Here is an 18271-nt window from a genome sequence, read left to right as displayed (position 1 = left end):
CTGCATAAACTCATCTAATTCTTTTTTGAACCCACAAAAAATAAAAATTCTTTTTATTGGCCTTCACAACATCCCCGACAACAAGTTTGGTTGTGCGTTGTGTGAAGAAGTAATTCATTGTTTGTTTTTAAACTTGCTGCCAATTAATTTCATTAGTTGACACCTAGTAAATAACACTTCCTTATACACTTTCTCCACACCATTCATGATTTTACAGACCTCTATCATATCCCCCCTCAGTCGTCTCGTTTCCAAGCTGAACACTACCAATCTTTTTAATCTCTCCTTATATGGAAGCTGTTCCATACCCCCTACTCTGCATTTTGTTGGCCTGTCACCCAGTTTTGTGAGATCTCTTTGTACTCTTTGCAGTCTGCTTTGGACTTAACTATCGTGAGTAATTTTGTATTGTCTGCAAACTTTGCTACCTCACTGATTTATTAATATGATGAACAACACAAGTCGCAGTGCAGATCCTTGAGGGACCCTGCTGTTTACCTCTCCCTACTATGAAAACTCATCATTTATTCCTACCCTTTGTTTCCTATATTTTTTCTAACTACTTACTGATCCATGAGAGGACCTTCCCTCTTATCCCATGACTGCTTACTTTCCTGAAGAGCCTTTGGTGTGGGACCTTGTCAAAGGCTTTCTGAAAGTCCAAGTACACTGTATCCACTGGATCATCCGTGTCCACATGTTGGACACCTGCAGACAATTCTGATAGATTGGTGAGGCACAATTTCCCTTTACAGAAGATGTGTTGACTCTTCCCCAACAATCATGGTCATCTGTGTCTGATAATTCTGTTCTTTACTATAGTTCCAACCAATTTGCCTGAGGCTAAAGCTATGCTTACCATCCTGTAATTGCTGTGATCACCTCTGGAGCCTTTTTTAAAAATCAGCATCACATTAGCTATCCACAAATCGTCTGGTACAAAGGCTGATTTAAGTGATAGGTTACATATCACAGTTATTCTGCAATTTCTTATTTGAGTTCCTTCAGAACTCTTGGGTGAATACCATCTGGTCCTGGTGATATTTACTGTTTCATTTATGAATTTTGTTTGTTCCAAAATCTCCTCTTGATATCTCAGTCTGGGTTTGTCTTTTAGGTTTGTCACCTAAAAAGAATGGCTCAGATGTGGGAGTCTCCCTCTAATCCTCTGCAGTGAAGACAGGTGCAAATAGTTCATTTAGCTTCTTTGCAATGGCCTTGTCTTCCTTGAGCGCTCTTTTAGCACCTTAATTGTCCAATGGCTCCACTGATTGTTAGGCAGGCTTCCTGCTTCTGATGTACTTAACATTTTTTACTGTTAGTTTTTGTGTCTTTAGTTAGTTGCTCTTCCAATTCTTTTTTTGGCCTGCCTAATTATACTTGACTTGTCAGAGTTTGTTCCTTTCTATTTTCCTCAGTTGGATTTGACTTTCAATTTTTTTAAAGGATGTCTTTTTCTCTCTGTTGATATGCCATGTTGGTGTTTTTTGGGTCCTTTTACTGTGGGTTTTTTTTTTTTTTTTATTATTTAGGGTATACATATAGTTTGAGCCTCTATTATGGTGTTTTAAAAAAGTTTCCATGCAGCTTGCAGGCATTTCCCTCTTGTGACTGTTCCTTTTAATTTTCATTTAACTAGCCTCCTCATTTTTGTGTACTTCCCCTTTTGGAAATTAAATACTACTGTGGTGGGTTTCTTTGGAATCCCCCCCCCCCCAACACACACAAGGATGTTAAATTAACAACCATAATGTAATTCATTACCTCTTAGACCAGATCCTGTGCTCCACTAAAACAAGAATTGCCTCTCCTCTTGTGGGTTCCAGGATTAGCTGCTCCAAGAAGCAGTCATTTAAGGTGTCAAGAAACTTTCTCTTCATCCCATCATGAGGTGATCTGTACCCAATCAACATGGGGTTAATTGAAATCCCCCATTATTATTGGGTTTTCTGTTTTTGCAGTTTGTCTAACTTCCCTGAGCATTTCACAATCACCATCACCATCCTGGTAAGGGGGTGGGTAGTATATTCCTACTGCTATACTCTTATTGTTCAAGCATGGAATTTCTGTCTATAGAGATTCTGTGGTACAGTTTGATTAATTTAAGATTGGAACTATCTTTCAGTCTATGCTTTCGTTCACATATAGTGTCACTCCCCCACCAGCGCGACCTACCCTGTCATTCCTATATATTTTGTACCCTGGTATTACTCTGCCCCTTAGATTATCATTGTTCCACCAAGTTTCTGGGATGCCCATTATGTCAAAATCCTCACTTTAATATCAGGAACTCAAGTTCACCCATCTTAGTATTTAGACTTCTTGCATTTGTATACAAGCACTTATAAAAATTGTCAATATTTGGTTGTCTGCCTTCATGTGATGCAGTTAAATGGGACTCCTTTTCATTTTCTTTCTCTTCAGTTCCTATCTGTCCTTTATCAATGTCTATCCTCTCCTCCTTGCTTGGATATAGGGTATATATTCCCTTTAATAAATCCTCCCCTATGGGATGTATCTGTCTGAACCTTGTGCTCCTTTGCACCTGTCGGCTTTCCCCCAGCCCTTAGTTTAAAAACTCCTCTATAGCCTTTTTAATTTTGCATGCTAGCAGTCTGGTTCCGTATTGGTTTAGGTGGAGCCCATCCCTTCTGTATAGGCTTGCCTTTCCCAAAAGGTCCCTCACTTCCTACTAAATATAAATTCCTCCTCTGAACACCATCATCGCATCCATGCACTGACCCCTGCAGTTCTTCCTGTCTAACTGGTCCTGCATGTGGAACTGGAAGCATTTCAGAGAATGCTACCATGGAGGTCCTGGACTTTAATCTCTTTCCTAGCAGCCTAAATTTGGCCCCCAGGACCTCTCGCCTATCCTTCCTTATGTCATTGGTACCTTCATGTATCACTGCCACCGGCTCCTCCTCAGCCCTGCACATAAGTCTATCTAGATGTCTTGAGAGGTCCGCAGCCTTTGCTCCAAGCAAGCAGTTCACTCTGCAGTTCTCCTGGTCATCACAAACCCAACTATCTGTATTTCTAATAATTGAATCCCCCATTACTATTGCCTGTCTCTTCCTAATAACTGGGGTTCCCTCCCCCAGAACTACATTTTGGTAGTTAGGCCCCCTTGTGAATCCCATCATTGTGATCTGCTGTCTTCAGGGTCAGTCATTGAAATGGCACCAAGACTAAAAAAATGTGACTGTCTCTTTCTTATATTGTATGTCTACATCTTCACATTGTGGGTAAATATGGAATGTCTGTGCCAGGATTTCCGTACTCTTTGGGCTTGTCTACATTGCCTGCTGGATCGAGGGGCAGTGATCGATCCAGCGGGGGTCGATTTATTGCGTCTAGTCTAGACGCGATAAATTGACTGCTGAGCACTCTTCCATGTCAACTCTGGTACTCCACCAGGGCGAGAGGTGCAGGCAGAGTCGACGGGAGAGCGTCAGCCGTCAACTTACCACAGTGAAGACACCACGGTAAGTAGATCTAAGTACGTCGACTTCAGCTAAGTTATTCACGTAGCTGAAGTTGCTTAACTTAGATCGATCCCTCCTCCCCCCAGTGTAGACCAGGTCTTTGTTTCTTCTCTCACTACCATCTCCCTTGTGAATACTGGTTTTCCCAGCTTCATTGCCACATATAGATTAAATGCATTAACATTCTTCTTGCTGTTATTTTGGCAACTGAAGGAGGATTGGGAACAATAGGTATCTATTGTTTACCACTCTCTTAGTATGTAATAGTTCAATGTTTGTGCTTATCCATTCACAGTAAAAAGTCAATGAGATCTGAAATCATTTGACTGCTGCAGGAGAAAGTATATGGGGCTCTGCTTAATACAGAAGCAAATAATCTAACCTTATTTTACTCTCCAGACAGTTTTCTTCTCCATACTACTGGAGAGTGTATGCTGGGATTCTGAAGCAAACGGAAACGCTCTACGGAAGTGGATCCAGAGTGGAGAAAATAATTTCCCACCCAAATTATGATTCAGATACTAAAGATAATGACGTTGCCCTGATGAAGTTACAGACACCACTGACTATTACTGGTAGGTATTCTCTTGTTGTGTGCTTAAGCCCAAAAACTCAGCTGCAGAAATTGCCCACCCCCTTTTATTTATTTTTTAAATTGTGTCAGCCGTTAAAGAGGAAGGGCTTGCTCTGCAGACACTTAGAAAACATGAGAAAAATACAAAGCATGGGAAGATATTTTAATAACATGTAGTCAGCGAGCCAGGATTGAACACTAAGCTGCTACAAAATAGAAACTGTAATAAAACATGCTTTTTTAAATTGGGTGTCAATTTATCAGCTATCAGAGGTCTGCAGGTATGGCAGGGATGTCATGTCAGCACTGCCCTCTTCAAAGGACACTTAAATGACCTGCCAACTCTACTGGAACCCAGGATTCTTCATGAATGAGAAATGAAATCCTTGCTGTGTGTTGATGACCTGGTCATTCTATTAACTACCCATAGTGGCCTTCTAGAGAGCCTATACATGCAAGGAATATACTGCAACATATGGGACTTACACATCAAATGCGACGAGTGATCTTTTTATGAAAAGAGGAGGTACATAAGGAAACACTCTAAATCCAGTGTGTGTGTACCACATAATCCATTCATCAGGGATTTTCAGACTAGCTATAACGCCTAGTGTCCTCTCCATCAAAACAGCATACAGTTCTTCCACTATAAAGCACTTGAAAATGAACTACTAAAATCAAACACATAGTCCATTCTGGTGCACATAACTCCCAGGCCCTGCTACTAACTTCTGTACCTTGCCCTAAGCTGAATAGTGCACAATGGAACAAGACCTAAAACAGTTTCCAGAAAGAAGCAAAACTATTTCAGACCCCGGAAGAGTGTGCAAAACTGAGGTGGGCTCTTTTTGAAATGAAGTGCAGTGGCCAAACTAGAAGTGAAAACTGGAAGACAAGGCATAGTGCAAACCCAGAGAGAGATGGCAGAGAGGATGCTCTGTACTCCAGTGCCCCAAATTTGAAGGCATTCAAGAGACTTTTCAAATTACCTGAAGTCCTAAGACTTTCTAATAAGATGCAATGAAGAAAAACAACGTATAGTGCTTGGAGAAATGGCAAAAATAACATGAAGAAAACTCCCCCTTGCTGCTGGTGATAGGCAAGTGTGTCTGTTCAATAGGAATAGCATGAGCCCTACATGCTAAGGGGCAAACAAAGGTTTGTTTGCATGCTAGTTTGCATGCTGTGCACAACCTATTTGGAATCTGTGGAAGAAGCAGCATGCTAATTTCAATAGGACTTTGCATGGAAAGTACACAATGCTCATGTGAATTAAGCATTCTTGACCAATGTTTGCCCTCAGTCTGTGTCCTAGTGGATCAGTGTCTCATCTCCATGTCTTGCTCCCTCTGCCCCCTTCTCTCCTACTCACTCTCCCCCCCCCTCCCCTGAAAATAAACCCTGTCAAAACAGGTGGCATTAACTTGTTAATTAAATGTTACTTGAGTGATGGAGAGGGAACTAACCTCCCTCTGAATCCCCAGAGGCTGAAACTTTAGGTCAAGGCTTAGAAACATTTGGAAGCCTACACTCCTTCTACCCATCCTGTACTTCTTGTGGATAAAGAGATCTTCAGTGCTCTCAGGCTGGCAGCTTTTATGACCACAATACTTGCTTAGATGCTAGGAAGCTAAATGGACAGGGGAGGAGCCTTTATATTTAAAAGCGCTAGCGTGTACTTGGAGTTCCTAGTATTCAGCGTAGCATGGGTCTCCTCTTGGGTGGAAGACCCTCTAATAGATTTTTTTTTCTTTTTTTAATTTTTTTATTTATGTCCTCTTACTTAGGCTTGCTAATCACCAGTATATTCTTACTTCACAGACACTGTAGCACCTGTTTGTTTGCCTAACCCTGGAATGATGTTCCAACCTGATCAACAGTGCTGGATATCTGGATGGGGAGCAGAATACCAAGGGGGTGAGACTTTTAATATACTTGATGGCAGGAGAGAGATCACTTGATCATTGCCTGTTAGGTTCACTCCCTCTGGGGCACTGGGCATTGGCCACTGTTGGCAGACAGGATGCTGGGCTGGATGGACCCTTGGTCTGACCCAGGATGGCTATTCTTATGTTGTTCAGGATAATGTATTGTCATCTTCAAACTGGTTTTTAATATCTGTGTTCTATTTTTAATCAAATGTCCGTGTTTATGCCAAGGCATTGCTGACTGGTTTTTGATCTTGTGCACCACTGAAAGCAAATTTAGCTGCTGGGATTTGTAATTTTTACTCATGACAATCTGAGACCTATTCTAACTTCATTTTTGTGTGTGTGCATGTTTCAACTTTAGGTAAAACTTCAGATGTCTTGAATGCCGTAATGGTGCCTTTAATAGAACGTTCTATATGTAATTCTGCCAAATTCTATAATGGCTTAGTTTTGCCTACCATGATATGTGCTGGGTATCTGGAAGGAGGAAAGGATTCCTGCCAGGTAATAATCTGTGTTTATTTTAGCTCTTAAAGATTAATTTTTTGATTATTCTAACACTTGCTGGAGAGGATATTTAAAATGCTAGTGACTATGACAGGTCTAGTTAAATAGACAAGTGACTGTCTTTGGAGCATTGCAGTCGGGCTTCCAGTTTTCATCATGCTGAGAGAACTGCTAGAGGTAGGGCTGATAGTTGGATTCTCCCATCCCAGTTCCTCAGTCTTCGATGCCAGTATCGACTTGTTGCTAAATTTGTGCAAAGTGCTAGCCCCTCATTTTCAAATGCAAATCTGTAACAATTTCATGGGAACACTGAAAATGAGTGACTTTTCACAAATTTAGCAACACTTTTCTCATGCTTTTGAGAAAAGGGAAAACCAGTCTCTCCCACCCTTAATACGCAGCCAACAATATATGAATTCTTGCATTTTTGGTGGGTAGCTAACTGTGTAGTACTGTAACTGAGGTAGCCCTTGTTTTAGATCATTTGTTTTTTAAACTGGGGCGTGGCCTCCCGGGGTTGGGGATGGGGCAGAACAAGGTCATCGGGGAGGCAAGGACCTGGCTGGTTAAGAATTGTCTTGTTTTTTCAAAACATCATTGATAAAATAATATTTTTTTCCAATAGCTGAGCCTCCTGCTCAGCTCCTGCTGCCAGGCTGAAATAACAAGGAGGAGGGAGGGATGGACTGCGAGGGCATGGCCTCGCCCCGTGCAGGAGGGGTGGGGTGGGTGATTGCAGCTCTCTGGCCTCTCCTTGGGAGGTAGTTCCTCTCTGCCCACATAGGCTCTTGCACATGCGTGCTGGGGATCATGCTAAGGCCAGAGGAGCCTGCAGCCTGTTAGTGATTCTGGCGGGGACACAAGGAGAGCGCACAGCATGACTGCCTGTGTCCTGCTGAGGCTGCCTGCCTGAAATGTGTCCTGGGCAGGGGAGGCTTGTGGGGTGGGGTCCTGGACCCTAGGTGTCCATGGAATACTGTTTCTTAGAAAGAGGAGGGCATGCTTGGACATGAATCTCCACAGGGGATTGCAGCAAAAAAAGTTTGGGAACCTCTGTTTTAGATGCAGTGTGGAAGCAATACTCAGTGGTTTTTCTTTTCTTTTTTTTTTTTTTATTATTGTTCCCTCTGAGACTTGGCTACAGTGTTTGAATCTGTATTTATCAGCTCTTTCCAATGGGCACGGTCACTAATAGCATACTCGTGGGCTCGTGTTTTTGCCCAGGGTGACAGTGGAGGTCCGTTAGTAACTGAGAAAAACTCCGTGTGGTGGCTAGTTGGTGACACAAGCTGGGGAACTGGCTGTGCCAGTCGCAGAAGACCTGGAGTTTATGGAAATATGACTGTGTTCACCGACTGGATTTACAGAAATATGCAGGTAAAATATATATTCATGCTCTTTCTTCAACATTTTATACAGGCGTATAGAGTTTAAACTTTAAGGCCAGAAGGGACCATTGTGATCATCTACTCTGACCACCTGCACGTTGCAGGCCACAGAACCTCACCCACCCCTCTAATAGATCCCTAACCTATGGCTGAGTTACTGAAGTCCTCAAATCATGATTTAAAGACTTTGAGTTAGAGAACCCCCACTATTTATTATTCCAAATCTCCATTATTCATATTATGAAAAGTAACATCACATTTTTAATGACCTTGAGAACCATTAGCTGACTCTATCATATCAAGTAATTGAGAAAACTGAGACATATGATACTCACCACTTTTTTTCTTTTCTTTTTTTTTAAACAGGCAAATAGATGATCTTGCTGAATCATTTTCAAGAACAATCCTAAATGGAGCTATGGCTTTCTTGGCTACCTTACTATGTACTTTTAAAAAGAATTTCTAGATCCTTACAATTTTTTTTTACTACTTGCAAATAACCTGAAGTTTTGCACACTCAGTTCTGTGCTGGCTGCAGTGACTGATCTATTTAATGAAGTAGAAGACTCACAACAAGCACCTTTCTCATTATGGTGCCTGGTGGCACAAAGTTGCTGTCAACTGGTAACTGACATGTTCCTTTAGTTTTGTAGCTTCCAAGTTTATAGGGTTTTCTATAATCACATTTGTAATTGAAATAATCCCTGTTTCAATTACAAGCAGGGTGATTTGACACTTGCTTTACTGGCATAATTTAATTTAAATGTAAGTAGTGGTGTAAATCTGAATCTCTGGGGTCCTAGTTGGTGACTTAAAGAGGAAAACACATGGTGAATGTCAGTCTGGGCATTATAGGTAAAGGGAAGCTGTTTCGTGCATTGGAGAGTAGAGGCAGGGAGAGATGTCTTGGCATATATTCAGGTGGTTAAAAATCCTCAGGATCTTTACAGGTGCGGTAACAGCCAGGGTGATCTCTTTGGATTTACCCCAACATAAATAGGATCAGCATTTAGCTCAGTAATTGAAAATGTGCCATTGTTCTTCACGGTTACCCTTCCAGGGTCCCACATCTAGCATGCAGGAGAAATACAGTAACTACTGTTCTAAAGCTAATCAGCACAGGTAGGCTGCTGAGAACAGCTCTTCTGGCTTGTAGCAGGACACTGTGTACCAGTAGCATGCTCAGTTTTATGAGCTGGGAGCTGCTAACTGATTCCGAGAACTCTCCCCTCTGAAATGCAAAGAACAAAGCTTTGCTGTGCGGTTGCCTTCCATGTAGTCATTCTCTGTGATCAAAGTGTAGGTACGGAAAGCTGGGAAAGTGTGGAAATCAGAGATGCAAAAACCCATTTCCACCAAACACATGACTACCTCAGTTTTAAAGTAATCTGGCTTTTAATTCCATAGAAAGTTCTCTGTACCTGCCCATGTAGCGATTTTAGCAGGAGACCAATCACTTAAGCTTTTTAAAAAAAACGAAACAAAACACAAAGTCACTAACCATTCACATAAGTCTCATGATTTTAATGTTCTAGGAGAGGAAAAATAAAATGCTGTAGTTCTAGATGTGTACAAAAAGACACTGGTATGGTGCTGACAAATTGACCAAAAGTAATGAGACTCAGTACGTCCCTTCTCCTGCTTTATGTGCTCTCCAATTCTAATGGAGTGAAATGACCAAGTTTGCTGTTACTTAATGGTACCTTAATTCCCAAAGCTTGAGTTGGAGAAATTTCCACTTCAGTTTTGGAACCACAATCTGTTATATATCAGAGTGCCACTTAAATAATATTTTAAAAATGGTTGTAAAGGCTAGAATGTTCAGGGGGACACAAAAGCCATAATGAGTCACTTTCTATAGGAATGACAAATCTCTTCAGGGGAATGACTTTTTTAAAAATAGCAATATATACCAAAACAAGACAAAATTTTCTTAAGAAAACAAATGCAGTTGTCTTGCACATAAGTGGTACAACTAATAAATCTTTTACAAATCATTTCTCCTTGCAGTAATTTATTACAGCATTTCTACCTCTCTCAATCTTTTTGTTTTGACTGAAAGTCTATAAAGCACCTTGAGAGCCTCAGAGATGAAGGATACTCTTCTGATTTAAGCACAAGATTGGGCACCTAAGGGAGCTGTTTTTTTCTCTAACCTTTCAGCAAGCTTCCTGGTAGTCCTTTAAACAGGTTACTTGGCTTGACTTTCAGAAGTGCTGACTACCCCCTACTGCTAAATAACTTCAGTGGGAAGGACAATTTTAGTGATACTTAGTGGACTTACAAGTTGCAAGGAAGCTCATCTTAAAGGCAGTAAGGGCTGAGGGGAAGTATCTATTTTGCTACTTTGACGGATAGAAGGTTGGATTTGAGTCAGTACTGGACCTATCTTTAGTTGTAACAGGCATGTGCTGTGTTCTGATGATACTTGAAAGAAAAGTATTCACCAAGTTCACTACTGAATGCAGCTGAAGGATAACTTGAAGTTTAATCAAAGAAAACTTGTGTGTGTCCAAAAGTGTTTCTTTCAAGACCATAAGCTCACATTACTGTTGACGGAATAGCAGCAGAGTAATGTACCTCTTTTTATAAATAGAGACTTCAGTTTCTGGAGTTGAGTAGGGCCAAGAAAGCTTCCACACCACACAGCTGTGGTATATACTAAAGAAAGCTCAGTCTATGCCCATTTGCTCCTCAGCTCTTCTATCGTGTCTAACAAACAGGTCAACATGAGCTACGTATGCTTCTCTACCACTCCTGTGGGTAGGCCATTGAACCGTCTGATGGGATCAACCTCAGTTGCTTTACAAGAACAGTATAAGAAGTTTTAATAAAGTTTCATAGAAGCATAATTACAGTACACACTCACAGAAACAACTTGGTCTCAACTCATGATTTGTTGAGCCACATTATGATTAGGTTCTTTGCCAGTGATTGGGCCAAGACATCAGGTGACGTACAGAGGATCTCAGTCCAGCATCTAACAACTTTATAGCCTCACACTACACTTGCAAAGTGACATTTACCTTTGTTTTTTTTAATATGTACCATAATTTCAAAATGTTAAAATAGACTAACTCATTTCCAGGGCTGAAATAAAGCATGTAGAAGAACACAACAAAAATGTAAGAAGGAAAGCATGCATTTAAAATATACTTACACTTTTGATTCAGTCTCTCACTGCAATATGGTTTAATTCATTTGCCTACTGTAGGATGCATGTTCTGTAGCGGAGAGCCCATGTCCTCACTTGTTAAAATGAACACATTCAGAATGTTTTGCAATAGCAACATAATTACCGGGAAGCATAAGAAACTAAAACAAAATAAAATGGTTCACAGGTGAACATGAGACACACACATAACTGATGAGGTTAAAGCAATTACGTGATTTAGCTAAACTCTTAGTTCATTCAGTTTTGAAGGCCAATGTAGACAGATGCACAATTTCTAAAGGGTTATACAAAGCTCTGATTATAGATCTTTTCAGTACCAAGAACTGACATTTGAAACAGACCGTTTAAAGCAGAGAGGCTACAGCACAGATTTTATTAAGCGAAGGCGAGCTTGTGTGAGACGATGAATTCGTCCACTCAGAAAATGCCTCTGATCGGCAGCATCTTTCTGTTCCTGAAGAAAGAAGCTCAATTTTTCTTTTTCTTGTAAAAGTTGCAGCATTGAATTCTGTAATTTATCTCCAAAGTCCTGAAGGATGTAGAATTGGATGATCAGAGGAATTTGGCTGGAGAGACGTTTACCTGCACTCTGAAAACAGAAGATGGTTATAAAACATTACTATCAAAGAGAGGACAAGGGAAGGGCTCTCTAGTGAAAGTCAGTAAGAAGCTACAAGGTTCTGTGTCAAGTGATTGTTCCAGCATCTTCATGAATTAGTCTGTAAATGGTTCAGACAGCTGAGATGCAACTTTTCCTTTTTAATCCCATTTGAAAATATGAATGAGATGTGCTCGTAATTTGAACCACAAGTTTTCTCAGGAGCATAAACACCAGGCAGACCAGTCACTACTTGTATAACCTAATTAATGCTGACATTTGCCAGCAGAGGGCCATCCAGTAAACAACACTTACAGTAACTCCTCACTCAAGGTCATCCCGGTTAACAGTGTTTCATTGCTGATCAATTAGAGAACATGCTCGTTTAAAGTTGCACAATGCTCCCTTTTAACATTGTTTGGCAGCTGCCTGCTTTGTCCACTGCTTGCAGAAAGAGCAGCCTGTTGGAGCTAGCTGGTGGGGGCTTGGAGCCAGTGTGGACCAGCAGCCCCCTATCAGTTCCCCACACCCCAAGGTTCCCTGTGCGGCAGCTGCCCAGCAGGCTATGAATTGCTGGGCAGTTCAGCTGTCCCTCCCCCCACTGCCATGGGCTGCTCCTGGGAGCCTCCTGCTTGCTGTGCAGAGGGGAGAAAGAGGGGTGGTAATGTCAGGGTGTCCCCCTCGCCCCCCCATCTCCACAGAGCAGAGTGGGGACATGACAGGGCTCAGGATGGAGACAGCTTGCTGGCAGAAGCTGCTGTCTCAACTTGCTGATCTATTTAAAAAGGCAATGTACTTAGAGTGCTGCCTTGTAGAGTGTGAGGCTACATTAACAACAATAAAAAAAAAACAGGAGTACTTGTGGCACCTTAGAGACTAACAAATTTATTTGAGCATAAGCTTTCGTGGGCTACAGCCCACTTCTTCGGATGCATAGAATGGAACATATATTGAGGAGATATATATACACATACAGAGACAGGTGGAAGTTGTCTTACCAACTCTGAGAGGCCAATTAAGTAAGAGGGGGAAAAAAAAAACTTTTGAAGTGATAATCAAGATAGCCCAGTACAGACAGTTTGATAAGAAGCAAGTGTGAGAATACTTACATGGGGAGATAGATTCAATGTTTGTAATGGCTCAGCCATTCCCAGTCCTATTTAAGCCTAAGTTGATTGTATCTAGTTTGCATATCAATTCCAACTCAGCAGTCTCTCGTTGGAGTCTGTTTTTGAAGCTTTTCTGTTGCAAAATTGCCACCCGGATGACGGACCTCTGTATGTGTATATATATCTCCTGAATATTATGTTCCATTCTATGCATCCGAAGAAGTGGGCTGTAGCCCACGAAAGCTTATGCTCAAATAAATTTGTTAGTCTCTAAGGTGCCCCAAGTACTCCTGGTTTTTTTTGCGGATACAGACTAACACGGCTGCTACTCTGAAACCTGTCATTAACAACAATGTGTTAACCCTTGAGGGCTTAGCCGATTGCTAGTTCATCATTTAGCCTCAAGACATTCCTTGAGAAATATCCCACCCTCTGACTCCACCACCTCAACCAAGCTTCACAATCATCATTGCTATGTATAATATTAAATTGTTTGTTTAAAACTTATACTGTGCGTGCGTGTGTGTGTGTGTATATGTATATATATACACATTTCCCTGGAACCTAACCCCCCCATTTACATTAATTCTTATGGGGACATTAGATTTGCTTAACATTGTTTTGCTTAAAGTCACATTTTTCAGGAACATAACTACAACGTTAAGCAAGTAGTTACTGTACTGTTGTAAAGAAAACTCCTTCCACAGAAGCCATAGTGTGTGGGTGACCTGCTTCCACAAACTGCTGAGGGGTAGTAATGGAGTGGCTCATAGTACATTAGGTTTTGTCCTACATAATTACTTATCACAAACTTCACATCTTAGGATTCTAGCTTGAACCCCTTTAACATCATCAACCCGTCTGGCACAAGCAGTCAAATGGGCACAACCCAAAGTCAACTCCCAGTATCCAGAACTTATTTGTACTAGTCCTGTGAAGTACAGGGCTGCCTTAGTGCTATGCCCTAGCCTTAACGGATGTCATCGTGGGGATTTGATCACTTATTTAGAACCATGAAAGCTAATTGATTTTTACTGAGCTAGTTCCCTCTTAATCTAACAAATCAGAGTACAACAGAGGCAGCGATTTATAATTCAGACAAGCTATTCAAGATGACTGACTAGCAGAAGGAACTTAAATGAAGGACACTTTTGTGAGAAATCTCAGTCTATTGCCCAACATTTCTCCTTTCAAATCATTAAGCTGAGGGTAAAGTTTTCCAAGAGTACTTAGGTGCTTAAATCCCATTATCAGAAGTGACAAACTTAGGAGCCTAATTCTCATGGAAAATTGATGGTATTTAACTGCATAGTGTCTCTTGAAAATGTTGCTTAGTTAGGGTTGCCAACTTTCTACTCACACAAATCCGAATATCTTTGCCCAGCCCCCACTCACTTGTTCATTTTCACCAGGCTGACTCAGGGGGTTGGGATGCAGGAGGGGGTGAGGGCTCCAGGAGTGGGTGCAGGCTCCAGGGTGGGGCCAGAAATGAGTTCAGGGTGTGGGAGGGGGCTCTGGGCTGAGGCAGTGGGTTGGGATGCGGAAGGGGGTGAGGGCTCTGGTGGGGCTGGGAAATGAGGGGTTTGGGGTGCGGGAGGGGGCTCTGGGCTGCAGCAGAGGGTTGGAGTGGGGGGCAAGGGCTCCAGCTGGAGGTGTGGGCCTCTGGGTTGGGCCTGGGAATGCAGGGCTTGGGGTGCAGGAGGGTGCTCTGGACTGGGATCGAGAGGTTCAGAGGGTGGGAAGGGGATCAGAGCTGGGGCAGGGGGTTGGGGCATGGGGGAGGGTAGGCTCCAGGCAGTGCTTACCTCAAAAGCTCCAGGAAGCAGCAGCATGTCCCTGTCTGGCTCCTATGCAGAGGCGCGGCCAGGCGACTCTGTGCTCTGACCCATCCGCAGGCGCCGCCCCCCACTGGCTGCGGTTCCCAGCCAATGGGAGCTGCGGAGCTAGCACTTGGATCGGAGGCAGCGCACAGAGTCCCCTGGCTGCTCCTACACCTAGGTGTCGGAGGGGGGGACATGCTGCTGCCTTCGGGGAGGCACGCGGAGCCAAGGCAGGCAGGGAGTCTGCCTTAGCCCCACTGCGCCGCCGATTGGACTTTTAGCGGCTGGTCAGCACTGCTGACCGGAGCTTCCAGGGTCCCTTTTTGACCAGGCGTTCCAGTCGAAAACTGGACACCTGGCAACCCTATGCTGAGTGTCTAATGGCTCTTTGCTGCAGATTCACTGCTGTAGTGTTATTTAACCTATTGCCAAGTGAAGCACTTTAGGATATCATAAGTGTGTGAGAGATGATGTAAAAGCAAGTTCTCTTTTGCCTTTTCACCCTACCTCATAGCATCTATGGCTAAAATAACCACTTCTACTAACAGGAGCTACATGTAGTTTCCATTTTGTTCTGAGAGAGAGAACACAGGCCTGGTTGTTCAATAGCTGCCTCTAGTATTATGAATGCACTGATTTGTATCTACACATGCATCCATTTTGTGCCATTGCATTTGAATTTTGCCGGTAGTGCATCGCTACAGACCAGGCTATGACTCACCTAAAAATCAGGGCCTTAATCTCTGAGTTGATGTAGGGCTAAATTCAGAGGTGGCATAAATTTTGTCATTAAGTTGATGAAAGTTGGTGTAATTTGAAAACTGAGGTAGACTTATGGCAGGAAAAGCAATCAAAAGGCAGATGCTACGCACTCAGCCTGTAACTACCCCTACATAATGATTCTGTACATTGATACTGTACATGCCTTTCACATCACTTCTGAGTTTGCCCATAGACATTTTACATCGGCTGTTCAAAATTCCAGTTAATGCAAAAAGATGTTAGCCATGGACAGCGGGGAGGGGGGAATTATATGCCTTATAAATGGTACCAGGGTTTTCTTAAATTAAAAACTCTTCCTATTGACTGCAAAGGGAATGGGATTAGTACATGCTGAAGGATTTGGAATGGAATAAAAACTGGTAGGAATCCATAAACTCACATTGAAGTATGCCGCCAGGTGATAACCCATTTCCATAATGGCAGAGTGGTTCTGGGTTGGAACAGTTCCAAAATTGAAACTCAAGGAGGCCGGGTTCAGACTGTTGGCTGCTTCCTTTGGTGTTTCTTCCCTGATAACTTTTAAGTCTTCGCTGTAAACATTGTCCTGGCAGTATACAAGCTGCTCCATTTTAAACTGGACTCGGATCATTGTTTCAGCTTCCTCTGCTTGTTTGTCTCTAATGTCTTCAATTTTGTCCTGTGAAGGGAGAGGGAGGGGGGGAAGAAAACTATCAAAATCTACTAAGCAACAAGTGGTACAGGTGAGTACAGGACCAGCCCCATGTGACAGGTAACATGTGACATGGTGTCACACGGTTCTCAAGAGCACACGGTAAGTGCTAGATTCTGGTTCCGTGTCAGCAGGCAGGAGAGGCTGCATTGCTCTGTGTCCCCATTACACTTGTGGACAGGGACAGCCAAAAGCCTGCAGTTTGAGTTCCCTGAGTACGAACAACAGAGGAGTGTTTGTGCTGCCAACTATGTGAGAAACCCCCCGAGGGATGAGTTTGCAGGGCAAGGGAAATATTGACGGGATCATTCAATATGTTCTGATACAGCATGTAGTGATTGCCGATGCTGTATTCAGCCTCAACATATTCATAAAGGTGATATGTCTGCAGGAATCTCCACAAGTTGCTTAAAGGTACAACAATCAAATAACTGACTGATCAAGAGTGAAGGAGTAACATGATGTTCTATATACAATATATTATGCCATTCAGTATTGCTGGTCTTATATCGGGTTACATAAAATCATAGCAGTGTCAGACTGGAAGGGATCTCAGGAGGTCATCTTGTCCAGTCCCCTGCACTCAAGGCAGGACTACATAATAACGAGACCATTCCTGACAGGTGTTTGTGTAACCTGTTCTAAAAACCTCAGATGACTGAGATTCCACAGCTTCCCCCAACAATTTGTTCCAGAGCTTAACTACCTTGACAGTTAGGAAGTTTTTCCTAATGTCCAACCTAAACCCCCCTTGCTGCAATTTAAGCCCATTGCTACTTGTCCTATCCTCGGAGAAAAGGAGAACAATTTTTCATCTTTGCCCTTGTAACAACCTTTTATGTACTTTAAAACTTATGATGTCCTCCCTCAGTCTTCTCTTCTCCAAACTAAACAAACCCAATTTTAATCAATCTTTCCTCATAGGTCATGTTTTCCAGATCTTCAATAATTTTTGATGTTTTCTGGGCAGCATGTGGTGTCTCACCTTAGCAGCTCTGTTAAGATTGTGAAAATCCTCAAAATGATCTTTGGCAACTTCTGTAAAAGATTTTCGGACAAGTTCTGAGGGGAGAAAAGAGACATAAAATAAAGGTAGCAGTGTAAATGTGATTACTGAGCTACTGGTCGTACAAGATTGGTGAAAACTGCTCATTCACCATATCTATCCAAATGACACTGCCATGGAGCTATGCCTCATCAATGCAATTTTTAATTCCTCCTTGTCATATCTACGATGATCTTTCATTTTCCTATCGTGGTCGATTTCTAACTTTTTCAGAAATGTCCATTTAGGAATTTGTACTTTCAAAGTCTGAAGGTCAGGGATTGAGGTCTAGAGATCTGTCTCATGCCATGAAATTGGTTTGATTCAGATTCATTTTCCTCTGCCTGAAGCAGCCAAGATACGGCTCTTGCCATGTCAACCAAAATGTAGACAACCCAATATTTCCAAAGCTTAGGATAAGCTTAGTAAATGAAACTCACCAATTACGTTCTTCAGTATCTCAATAGCTGGTTCTTCTAGTGCCATGATTTGCTGTCTTACAATGGTCTCAAATGCCTTGTAACTGACAAACCCTGGGAGCTCTCTTCCACGATATTGTTTTTCAAATCTCCACACTTCATGTTGTATAGTTTTTCTAACTATAACATTAAAACAACAGCACTATTTAAATACACCAAATCTGATGAATTTATAAAAGAAAATTATGGATTTAAAGTGGAAGTTTAGTTCTTTTTTCTGAAGACACTTGACTGGAAGAACTAGTACACAGCTGATCATTTAAGCAAGTTGATTTCCGTAGAACTGAGCCAAAATATGCCGTTACTACTTTTAAGAATGAGCTGTTTCATTCACTGAGATGAACATATAAACTAATGGAAACAGGAACAAGGGCCAGTAGTCTGATCCAGTACAGCAACTCCTGTCAGTCTGATATCTTTTCTGCAGCTGAAAAACTGCCACAAATAAGTCTATTCTAGACCTTCTAGTACACTCAGACAACACCATCACTAAAACATTGTCAACACTGGAGAAATTTGCCATCCTACATAATATTTGTTCCCCTTTTTGATACATGTGTACCTCACATCCGCATGTACAAGTGCTTTAAAAAGTGTCCAATCTTGATTGATCATGTGTGGATTTAGAAATTGTAGCATAATCATGCATGACTGGAGGCAGGAGGTGCACAGGTAATGCTGCATTCAATTCTTAAGGACCATTC

At 42.1% G+C, this 18271-nt stretch overlaps 2 protein-coding genes across 2 annotated transcripts in view; one reads left to right on the top strand and one right to left on the bottom strand.

Moving 5' to 3' along the window:
• Positions 1-8266, top strand: part of TMPRSS2 (transmembrane serine protease 2) — a 46596-nt gene extending 38330 nt beyond the window's left edge. Inside the window, exons 11-15 of the mRNA XM_065422741.1 lie at positions 3888-4063; positions 5884-5979; positions 6355-6497; positions 7725-7877; positions 8255-8266. Of these exons, the coding sequence (XP_065278813.1) occupies positions 3888-4063; positions 5884-5979; positions 6355-6497; positions 7725-7877; positions 8255-8266 (580 nt within the window). The remainder of the gene's footprint in view (positions 1-3887; positions 4064-5883; positions 5980-6354; positions 6498-7724; positions 7878-8254) is intronic.
• A 2808-nt stretch (positions 8267-11074) lies between these two features.
• The window catches only part of LOC135894483 (interferon-induced GTP-binding protein Mx2-like), a 71381-nt gene continuing 64184 nt past the window's right edge, over positions 11075-18271 (bottom strand). Inside the window, exons 16-19 of the mRNA XM_065422623.1 lie at positions 17529-17687; positions 17029-17105; positions 15753-16010; positions 11075-11652 (exon numbers count right to left, since the gene is read on the bottom strand). Of these exons, the coding sequence (XP_065278695.1) occupies positions 11422-11652; positions 15753-16010; positions 17029-17105; positions 17529-17687 (725 nt within the window). The 3' untranslated portion in view covers positions 11075-11421. The remainder of the gene's footprint in view (positions 11653-15752; positions 16011-17028; positions 17106-17528; positions 17688-18271) is intronic.

This window comes from Emys orbicularis, chromosome 1, assembly GCF_028017835.1.
Source record: "Emys orbicularis isolate rEmyOrb1 chromosome 1, rEmyOrb1.hap1, whole genome shotgun sequence".
NCBI lineage: Eukaryota > Metazoa > Chordata > Testudines > Emydidae > Emys > Emys orbicularis.
Note: the sequence above shows the minus strand (reverse complement) of the source record. Positions and strands in the feature narration are given on the sequence as shown.